Genomic DNA, 12,046 nt, shown 5'->3' on the forward strand with positions numbered 1-12,046 from the left:
TTGATCTTAGCCTCACAATGGGCTAGCAATAATGTGATTCAATCAGTTGTTCATTAAATATTATTTTTCATATTCTTAATATAAATTCAATATAATGTAGATGAAATTTGAAAGATTGATTTTATTATATGAATTCAGCTGCTTTGATTGGTTTGTGAGAGATTTTTTAAGTATGATCTAAGATTATTTATTTACTTCAAACATTTAACTTTTTTTTTTATGAATTCACGCATATAAATAAATTTAAAACGTGAAAATCGTGTAAATCACTTTTTTAATTGTACATGATATTTATGTTTTTCTCCATTATTTGACAGAGGAAGCTTCCCCAGGAAGCTAGAGGCCCAAGCTTCTATAACGCACGTACGCGACACGCCGACGTCCTATTTTGGACTTCCACCATTACCTCATTTATTTTGGGACTTAAAAAGAATCATTGCATACCTAAACGAACATTGCCTCAAATGAAATGGTCCCCCTAGTATAAATTTTAAATTTGAGGTTTATATTACTTTAAACCGTTAATCTCCAACGGATAATAAGAATAAAAATTTAGTATGCATCTATACTACTTATTGCAATTGGTGATTCTTTTAAAATGCACTTTAAATATTTTTTAATTTGAATTTCAAAAATACTTTCCTAAATAATGTTTTCAGTCATTACAAAAATACGTTTAACAAACTCTATTTTTTTTAATTATAACCGCTAGAGCCTGTCTAATTGTTAGATATCCCAAGTATTTGTGACTTTTGGCCAACCTAAAACCAGGTTGAAAACAACGTAAGTGAGTTGTACCAATTAGATAAAGAAGTGTGTTCATCATCTTGCACCTAAATCCGAATCCATATATATCTTTGTAAATTAGAATGAACAATGTTTACTGCACACTCATTTTTGTTCTTGAACACTCTCATTTATTCGAATTTCTTATTCTTCTTTACTTTACTCAATGTAAATGTCAAAAATAAACATGAGTCTTGAAAAATTAAGTTGTGCGGGAGTCGCTTTCCGTATGAATAATAAGAATGTTACTATGTCCAAAATACTGTTCCATCTTCAAATTTAAATTTTTCTAGACATTTCCTATTAGTATTGTTCTTTAGTTGTAACTTGTAGGTGAGAATTGTTAGATTTGATTTTCGTTTTGAATAACAGTCGTTTCTATTGTAATTTGTCTTTTTAATCAATTATACGGGACACTATTTTTATCTTCGAGTAAGTTGAAATTCTCGACAAATTTTTTATGGAGGCTTCTATCCGCACATTATCCTCTTATTGTACGGTTTCTAGGATTCTTATTGAACATTGTACTTTCTAAAAATAATAATAATAATAATCTTATTAAATTGATCGGAATCATCTTTCAATCGATAGCGTAGCGACTCAAAAAGTTCAAAAGTTCTGCTAAATAAGGGTTCGAAAGTTAAAACAGTTTTAGTTTCCCAAGTGGAAAATAATAGTAGAAAGGCAAAACAATTCTGAGAAAATTGAAGAAGACAAAGAAGAGAATCACTGAATCAGTCAAATGGAAGTGTTTGGCTTTGAGAAAGGGATTAAGAATTACAGCAGCTACCAGAAGATACTGTTAGTGGGAGAAGGAGACTTCTCCTTTGCCGTTTGCTTAGCCAGAGCTTTTGGCTTTGCTTTCAACATGGTTGCCACTTCTCTTGACTCCAGAGGTAATTCCAACACAGCCACCATCATTGTTACTTTTCTGATTTAAATTGTAATGTATTTCACGTATTTCAAATGTACAAGAGACCTTGTGAAATTTCAACTTCAAGATTCATAGAACTTTCTTCAGCCATAGTTCAGGCTCTGAAGAAATAATCGCTGCAGTAAGAATGGGCAGAGACAGGTTACAAAAGAACCTGCTCTGATACCATGTTAATTTTCTGATTTAAATTGTAATGTATTTCATGTGTTTCAATGTACAAGAGACAAAGTATACATGAGAGAAGAGAGGAGAGAGAGATGGCTACAAGTAACCAACTGGGAAACCCTAGTGACCGGATAAACCTAGGCTTAATCCAATCCTTAAAGCAAGGAGATTACACATGAAGTTAATCACGTCAACTCCCTTCAATCAGGGGAAGATAGCTGTTTTACACTTGAGATAATAATGACCTTGATATCTAGGAAGGGTGACCCTAGAAACCGAGAGACCAAAGGTGTGTACACTTCAACAATCATTGACTTGTGTCAACATCCAACTACTTTAAATCTTTTTCCTAATTTCATCCCAATTCTTTGAATTTTGAAGAAACCCCAGTTGAAATTTAAATTAAATTAAAAAACCAATTTAGTATTGTTGTTGCAAATGAACTCTCTATTTGGTGCTAAAATTTACATTTTAGTAGTGACTCAAATGAAATAATTGATTGAGGGGATCAACGATTTTATCTTTTTGCTTAAACTATAGAGGGTTTCTGAATCCTGGTTGAAATCCTTTGCATGCTAATTGTAGAATTCATCAATGGTGAAATAATAGGCAGAGGGGCCCAAAGATTTGATTTTTATTATGTTTAAACTAAAGGGGTTTTGATTGATCATTTGCATGCTAACTGTAGAGTCGCTAATGGTGAATTATTCAAAAGCTATGAGCAATGTGAAGGAATTAGAGTCCATGGGATGCATTGTATTGCATGAGGTGGATGTCCATAGCATGAGCAGGCACCCTTTCCTGATTAGTGTACGCTTTGATCGCATAATCTATAATTTTCCTCACGCCGGTTACTTGCATGGCTCTGAACGCAACAAGTTACAGATTTGGTAAGTTCAAACACACTCATTTATGCAGCTTTTTGCTTAAGCTCATGGTATATTTTGTGCTCATACGGTGTTTGTTTATGGCAAAGCCGGTATTTAAGGTTTATATGAGAATGGTTACTAAACGAAGGATGGAATGACTTAATTTCGATAGCAAGCAGAACACTAGCACAACAATGTAAACATAGGACTCAAATTCTAGATTAAATTCATGCATTTTTCAGGTTTCATCAGCATTTGGTCAGGGGATTCTTTGAGAATGCAAGGGAAATGCTGACCGGAGTAGGAGAAATTCATGTGACACACAAGACAACATTTCCTTTCAGTGAATGGAAAATAGTGGAGTTAGCTTATATGGCTGGATTATATTTGGTTCATGAAGAACAATTCTTGATATGGGATTATCCAGGTTATGAAAACAAGAGAGGAGCTGGGATGTGTGATCAAACTTTTCCTATTGGAAGGTCTAGCACCTTCAAATTTGCCAGAATGTTATTGTTGTACCGTTCTACCACTTCTGGTTTCCACCTTGGCGCTACTTCTTCGGGTCCAGGGCCTGGATGGGATACGTGTCCTCCCATGCAACTGTAAGCACATCGTATCAAATTTGTTTTCTTGATTAGTTTTGTATGATTTTGATTACTACTACATGAGCAAGCGAGTTGCATTGCGTGAGCCTAAATTTTTAGAGTTAGTACACCAAATGAGAAAATTGACCCTGCAACTCCCCCCATAAATAGGGCATTAAAAATGAGTATAATTTTGTACCCGTGGAAAGAAAATAAGTTCCCAGGCACGGAGTCACCTTGTATTTCCAGCTTCATATGTTCATCATTAACTTATTGTAACGGAACCTTTTTCCTAACTCTTGTTTTTCTTGCAGGCCATTTTACGCATAAAGTGATATTGACTGCTGGTAAGAAGTAGCATGGAGAGTACGCTTTCGATCGATAGGCGATGGGATTCTTCATGAAACATGAGTCCCCTTGTTTCTTTCCCTATAACTTCAGAAGTTTTACTTTCCAGCTTAGTTTTGAAAGTGATCATCAATTTGACAGAACCTAGCTTTTTGTTGTATATGATTTTTAGTAGAAAATCAAGGACCAAGCTTTGTAAGATGATCTTTCTTTAGACATTGTAGGATGATCCCAGTCAAATACATTATGTATATTCCTATTCTGACGATGAACTGCAGTTATCTATGGATGTATTAATCTTGTGCCTCTTACCATGTATTACCTTTTGTCCGGCTACCTGATCCTCGAATCTCTGAAAGGGTTTTACTTGGGGAATATTTTTGTTCACCACCCTCAAGTGATAGTGAAGCTTGCTGCATCATTTATCACTGTAGGGTATGTTTAAATTTCAAGATCTGTGTAGAAGATAGACACGAGCATGAGCAAAAATGCACCCTTTTACTGAATGCTTCACTAGGGAAATTTAATTTGAAGATACTAAATATTCCAGGAGTGCTAGATTTGTCATCTAAATTGAATTTAGAATTGAAATCACTCTCATATAACTCAAATTTTCTGGCTCACTTGTAAGAGTTTGATTCCTATAAAATTGGAATCATACTTGAGGGCCTTAAAAGTTGTTTTTGTATTCGTGGAACTTGACTTAGAGTGGAGAATATAATTTTATAAATCCTCTACTCAAAGTCAAATTGCAAAAATACACAGACGCGACTTCAAATAGTTATTTCTCTTGAATTTATCAGGCTAAACCCACGACTTGATGCCTATCCGCTCATGTGAAAGATATGTGATGAATGGGCCCATTAAGTATCGAAAGAATGATATTATACAATTACATACTAATACAAAAAGGCAACTATTATCATGCACTCCTCTGTTGTAAGTTGTACAAACATAAGGGAAAAGTTAAGGTTCCACGAGTTCATAAGCACATTTTTGAACTGTTAATAATAGTTTTGGTAAAAAAAATCTAAGCTATTGAGTTCGTCTACTTTTATTTTTTACTTCAATTTCTTGGTATCTTTTTTTTTTCCCTTCAACATGGACATGCATCATCAACTATAGTACAATCCTCTACTCACATTCAGATTTGGCTCAATCAAAAGATGTATCGTGTTTTTTTTTTTTTTTTTTTTTAAGTCCAAAAAAAATTAAAGAACATGTCTATTATTTTTTAAACAATAAAACATGCTAAAATATTATTGTGCCAAAATAAAAAAGGTGAGTATATAAAGTAGGGTGCATTATTGCTCACCACCCTAACATAGTGATAATCTCATCATCTTATTTATCATCGTTAGATGATTTTAGATTTTAAAATTGATGTCTATCTACTATATAGATTTTGAAATTTAAACTCTTCTAACGATGATAAACTAGATGATAAACAAAAATATTTTTTATAAGTACTTACTAGTAAGTACCTAAGTATCTAGCTCAAAGGTGCACGGATTCACAAGAGTTAAGCATAATTAGTAGTTTTCCAATTTCCAACAAGGAGACCCTACAATTACCATATAAGCGCATGCATGTAAAGCCTATAAATTTGGAGTGATAAATGGTAATTATTTAAATCAAATGAGAAGCCTAACAGTTGCCCCATCCTGTAACGCTATATATTTCAACGATCAAGTAAACAATTCCAAGAAATTTCAGATAAAAAAAAAAACAGAGACAAATGGAAGAGGATAAACAAGAGAAACGGATAAAACATTACAGTAGTTCTCAGAGTATACTTTTAGATCATTACCAACTCTTGGAATGAAATCTAAAAATTTTAACTCAAAAATAGTTTTTCTACCCCAATCCTTTTGACCTAAAATTTTAGTCTTAAATTATTAAAGAATGAATCTTACCCGTTAGATTTAAAAGAGATGGAAATCTATGTCGTCTAATAGAAATAAAGGAGATGGGATTGCATATGAGTGGCCGACAATCCCATCAAGTTGGGCCCCACTTCCCCTCAAAGTGTCCCATTTTCCTAGCTTTTTGGCGCATTGCCATGCTTTTAGCGCGTTAACTAGCGCGCTTTCTTTTTTTTCACAGTGCACCTGCACGCACAGTGAGTCAAGATATTTAGCCCAGACTGGTTTCTTGGCTGGTATTTGAGTTTTTTTTTTTTGGTTCTAGCACTTATCTTATTTTTAGAACAAGGGTTGGAATGATTTTTTTTTTTTTTTTTTTTTTTTTGGGGGGGGGGGGGGGGGTAGGGGGGAAGTGGGCATAGAAGGGAAATTTTAGGACTTACTTCAAGGATTGGAGTTGGTCTGAGTGGGTGAGGGTGACTTCTCCTTCGCTACCTGCTTAGCTAAAACCTTTGGCTCTTCTGCTACCATGATTGCCACTTCTCTAGACTCTAAAGGTAACCATTTTATTCTACTTTTTGGTGCAATGATGTTGGAGGATTCATACAACCGACTCCTCTTAATAGGGCAAGGCTTTGTTGTTGTTGTTGTTGTTGTATTATAAACTTCTTCCTGGCTGATTAATTAATCCTTTCAATTATCTTTTGCAATTATGCTAATTATTTTTCAGTTGTTCTCTTAAGTATTTAAGTGCAAAGAGCAACATGAAGAAGTATACTGCATGAAGTGTGTTAGAATCTAGAGAGAGATTTAGTGAGAGAAAGATGTAGAGAGAGAAAGCAAAATAATATTTTGTATTGTATTGAATGAATAATCTTACACTTTAGGTATATGTATATATATATATATACACCAACATTTACATATATAAACTACCTATCTTAATGACCAAGCAAAGTATAACTAATTCTCATAACAAACTCTAACAATACCATACATTGTCAGTTTACATTACTACCCTTAATATCCCCCCTCAAACTAAACTGAGGTAGCCAAAGAGAAAGTTTGCCTCTAAGAAGCAGAAAACGATCTTTGGACAATGCTTTGGTGCAAATGCCTACAGTTTGATTCTGTGTACAGACAAAATGAACTGTGATAGAGAGTGCCAAAACTTTCTCTCTAATATAATGATAGTTAATCTCCAATGCTTAGTTTAAGCATGGAAGATTGGATTCTTAGCTAGAGAGATGGCAGATATGTTGTCACACTATATTTTGGGAGGATAGGGAAAAACAAGGCCAACATCAACCAATAATTTGCAAATCTAAGTCAATTTAGCAACTGTGTTGGCTAATGATATGTATTCTGCTTCAATGGAGGATCTAGCCACAATAGGTTGCTTCTTAGCACTCCAACTAATAAGTGAATCATCTAGAAAAACACAGAAACCACATGTGGATCTTTGATCTAAAGAACAACTTGCCCAATCTACAACTGAGAAACTATTGATGCTGAGTTGTTGTGAACATTTTGGAAACCAGAGACCAAGGGAGAGAAAACCTTTCAAATATCTAAAAATCTTTTTGACAGCCTGAAAATGAGCTTGCCTTGGACTTTGCATAAACTAACACACAAGATTAACTGCAAAAGATAGGTCAGGTCTAGTTCAAGTAAGGTATTGAAGGTTGAGTGGAGAGAGGTGTAGAGGAAGAAATTGAATTCTCAGTGGCTTAGTGATAAGGAAATTTATGCTCATTGAAGATAACATGCCCGGAAATATTGATTTTCCCAGTTTGAGCATCCAAACATCGATAGCCCTTATGATTGAGACTATATCCCAAGAAGACACATGGTTTACTTTTGGGATCAAGTTTAGAAGAAGTGTAAGGTGTTAGCCATAGGAAGCATCGATAGCTAAAAATCTTGAGAGTGGTGTAATATGGTGGTTTATGAAATAAAGATTCCCAAGGAGAGGATTTGACACCAGTTGGTATGCGATTAATGAGATATAGGGCTGTTGAAAAAGCTTTAACCTAATAGATGTGACGAACCTTAAAAGCTGCAAGAATAGTTCTGGCAGTTTCAACCAAATGTATATGCTTTCTTTCAGCATAGCGAGGACAACTAAGTTAATGAGAAATCTCAATGTTTGAAAGAAATATAAGAATGTATGATTGACAAACTCACCACCAGAATTTGATCTCACAGTAATAATCTTGAACCCCAACTGGCCAACATGTTCAACCATAAATTTGAAGTGAACAAATGTGTTATAAACTTTAGATTTATACTTGAGGGGAAAGAACCAAGAGTACTTGGTGAAATCATCAACCAAGATAAGGTAATATCGATATCCATTAACAGAAGAAATGGGTGCAGGACCTCATACATCAGTGTGTAATAGCTCAAGAGGCTTGCTTGTGTTACAAGGAACAAAAGTAAATGATTTCCTAGAGCATTTGCCTAGAGCGCAGCTTGAACACACAAACTTATTAAGCCTATATGAAATAGAAATACTAGTCTGAAAAGCTAGTTTATTTAAGATTTTGAAGGATGGATGGCCCAAACGTTAATGCCATATATCCTGAGGAGCTTTAGTACTTGCTACATAAGCATATTGATTTCTAGCAATAGAGGGTGCAAGAAAAGGATAGAACCCAGCTTTGACAAGACCTTTAAAAAGCTCATTCCCCGAAGTAAGATCCTTCACAATAAAGTGAAAATGATATAGATGAATGGAACACCAGTTATCAAGTTTAAAATCGATTTGCAGAAATCAAATCTTGTTTCAGATCAGGAACATGTAACACATTGTTCAGGCCAAATGTATGTGTAGATGTAGTAAGACTAGAAGAACCAGAGTGAGTGATAAGCAAACCTTTGTCGTCGCCAATGTAGACTTGCTCAGGACCATTGTAGGTTTCAGAACTCTGAAGGTTCTCAGAGGAATTCGCCATGCGAGAGCTTGCACCAGTATCAATAAGCCATGTAGGATTTGCAGAAGAGGTGCTAGCATGAAATGTAGTTTCAAAAATCTTGTTGCCATAACCAGGATTCATTCGATGAGGGCAATCAAGAGCCTCATGATTAAATTGGCGACAAATTTGACAAGAATTTCTTTTGTTGAAATTATTGAACTGAGATCTGGATCCTCGATTGTACCTTTGTTGACCTTGGCGAGATAAATTTGGATGAGAATTGAAGGATCGAGAATTATTAGGGCGATTTTTTCTAGGGTTAGAGAAATTTTGATCCATGCCACATCCTTGTGAGCAGTTGAAATTTGAGCCTTGTTGAACATAATACGCCTGAGAACTTGAGTCATCGAACAGTGTAGGAAGAATTCCAGTGGATGAATTGTAAGCTTGAAATGGTGCCGATGTTGAAGCTTTCTTGCGACTAGTCAATTGAATCTCCTTACTGAGCAAGAGGCCATGTAATTCATCAATGGTGTTTGAACCAAGACGAAATTGAATAACATCCACAAAGGAATCATATTCAGGCGGTAATCCATGAAGAGTGACAGAGATAAGTTCTGAATCATCAACCGGAGCTCCAGCACTTGCGAGAGCGTCCGCGATATCTTCAAGCTGTTGAAGATAAATAGCTACAGTTAAATCACCTTTGGTTATTATCCAGAGTCGAGAACGAAGTTCATGTATGTGTGAATGAGAAGTCGTCGCAAGGCGCGACTCCAATTTGGACCTGAGTTCTTGAGCGGTGGTAACACCAACAATGTAAGGAATTAGAGAATCCGAGAGCGTAGAATTGATCCAAATCAAAATGTTTTGATCATTCTTAAACCATGCCACATATTGAGGATTCACAATTGAAATGCGATTTCCTGAAGAATCAAGAAAGTACTTAGGTGGTGCCACCATAGAGCCATCAACAATTCCGGTGAGATTATACTGGAGAAAGATCGGTGCAAACAAAGCACTCCAGGTAAGCCAATTTTTGGTTGTCAATTTGATCAGAACCAGCAAGCCAATGTTCTGGATTGTGATCGAAGAACTGGCCGAATTAGGGGACAAATTTGGGACTAAGGAATGTGTTGGAGGAAGAAGCTGAGAGGTAGAATCAGAAGAAGGCAAAGGAGGTACCGCCATTGTTGGTGGCTTAGGGTTTCAGAAGAAAGATCTTGAGAACACAGAAGAGTGGAAGAAGAGGATCGTCGAAAGTCGTTAGACACCAGCGATAGATACCATGTTAGAAACTAGAGAAAGAAGTAGAGAGAGAAAGTAAAATAATATTGTGTATTGTATTGAATGAATAATCTTACACTTTAGGTATATGTATATATATACCAGCATTTACATATATAAACCACCTACCTTAATGACTAAGCAAACTAATTCTCATAACAAACCCTAACAATACCACACGTTGTTAGTTTACATTACTACCTTTAATAAAGTGGATGTCCACACCATGAGCCAACACCCTCACCTGATTCATAAACTATTTGATTGGATTGTGTTTAATTTTCCTCATGCTGGTTTCTTTCTTCGTGGACATGACAAGTACCTAATTGAGTAAGTTTATATATAACCTTAACGTTTGAGAAGTACCAATAGACTAAAAGATCTAGTTATATCTTTATATATAAAGCCGGCAACCCCATTTTGGGGTCATGGCTTCACCAAAAATATTTGGACAAAAATGTGCCCCCCAAACAAAAAAGTTCAAAAATAGTCCAAAATAATGCACCAAATAATGCAGGGGCATTTTCGTCATATAAATAGTACTTTTAATAAATAATTCTTTTCGTACAATGTTTTTTTTTAATTAGTATCTCTCCCACACTAGGCAAGTAATAATGTGATTCAATCAATTGTTTATTAAATATTATTTTCTCTATTTTCAAACACATTCAAAACATCTTAAGAGGCAAATAATGCCGGTTATAAAAAAGGTCTTTCGCACGCTCATAATATTGTGATTTAATTAGTTGTCAAATGGTTGGTTTATTTATTTATTTTTTTTTTCCAGCAAACAATATTATCTAGACTAAGTGGAAGGGGGGTGGGCTTAGCCTCACAATGAGCTCACGAAAATGTGATTTAATTAGTTGTTTATTAAACATTATTTTTTCTATTTTTAAACACGTTCAAAACATCTTAAGAGACGCATACCGCATGTGATAAAAAAAAGGTCTTTCGCACGCGCACAATAATGTGATTCATTCAATTTTATTATTTTCTATATTTTTAAACACTTAAGAGTCGTAGTGTGCCAATTAAAAAAAAAAAAAGTCTTTCGCACTTGCATAATAATGTGATTCAATTAGTTGTCAAATGATCTTTTTTTTTTTTTTTTTTTGAACAAACGATGTTATCTATGCTAAGGTGGAGGGGGTGGACATAGCCTCACAATAGGCTAGCAATAATGTAATTTAATCAGTTGGTTATTAAATATTATTTTCTATATTCTTAATGTAAATTCAATATAATGTAGATGGAAATTGAAAGACCAATTTTATTATGCAGATTCAGTTGCTTTGATTGGTTTATGAGAGGTTTCTTCTAGCATGGTCTAATATTATTCATTTACTTCAAATATTTGACTTTTTTTTTGTCATAAAAAAAAAATTATTGAAACAATTTACGCATATAAATACATTTAAAATGTGTAAATTGCGCATAGCACACTGTGATTAAAAAAATGCATTCTGCACATGTGTGAGCATGTACATGAAGGCTAGTTCCTTGTTATTTATACGTGAAATAATATTGCATGCATTGCACTTTCAGGCTTCATCAGAATTTGGTTACAAATTACTTCAAGAGTGCGCTTAAAATGCTGACCAACTGTGGAGAGATTCATGTGACACACAAGACTGCACATCCTTTCAATGAGTGGAAGATTGTAGAGTTGGCGGAAGAATTTGGGCTGCATTTGGTTGAGGAAGCAGAGTTCTCACTATATGACTATCCAGGTTATTTAAACAGGAGAGGAAGTGGGATTGCTCTATGGAATTTCCTGTGGGAAAGTGTAGTACCTCCAAAGTTTGCCAAGCAATCTGCAAATAATGAACCTTGAGGCCTTATCTGACTCTTGATTTTTGTTGTTGTTTTCGTTGACATTGGAATTTACCAGAACAAAATTGTCCCAATTAAGTTTACTTCAATATTTTGAAGCAATGAAGAAGTGAAGGTGTTGGATTGTATTTATATCAATTTTATCATGGTTTCGCGTAGACACTGTCCACTTTTGGAGAGATTTTTCAAAGTGATCGATACACGGGATGGTACATCACGTGTCACTATACAAATGGCGGGATATTTGTTCTAAAAAGTTAATAACTTAAAAAAAAAAAAAAAAAAAATTCCCACCACTTCTATTAGAACATGTGGTGTACCACTTGTATTCCCGTCACAATAAAAAATTTCTCCCACTTTTGGAGTGAGTTTAAAACGACTTGACCATAGCATGTAGGACATCACTCATATTTAGGCCTTGTTTGGTATAAAGGATTAGCTGATTTTTTTC

At 34.8% G+C, this 12,046-nt stretch overlaps 1 protein-coding gene across 1 annotated transcript; it reads left to right on the forward strand.

Moving 5' to 3' along the window:
- Positions 1 to 1,421: 1,421 nt before the first annotated feature.
- On the forward strand, positions 1,422 to 3,952 carry LOC137730181 (uncharacterized protein At4g26485-like). Its single transcript, XM_068469240.1, has 4 exons — positions 1,422 to 1,682; positions 2,574 to 2,775; positions 2,997 to 3,359; positions 3,656 to 3,952. The coding sequence occupies exons 1-4, from the start codon at positions 1,529 to 1,531 to the stop codon at positions 3,669 to 3,671; spliced, it is 735 nt and encodes a 244-aa protein (XP_068325341.1). The 5' UTR covers positions 1,422 to 1,528; the 3' UTR covers positions 3,672 to 3,952.
- Positions 3,953 to 12,046: the final 8,094 nt, after the last annotated feature.

The sequence above is a fragment of the Pyrus communis genome, chromosome 3 (assembly GCF_963583255.1).
Source record: "Pyrus communis chromosome 3, drPyrComm1.1, whole genome shotgun sequence".
In the NCBI taxonomy this organism is placed as follows: domain Eukaryota; kingdom Viridiplantae; phylum Streptophyta; class Magnoliopsida; order Rosales; family Rosaceae; genus Pyrus; species Pyrus communis.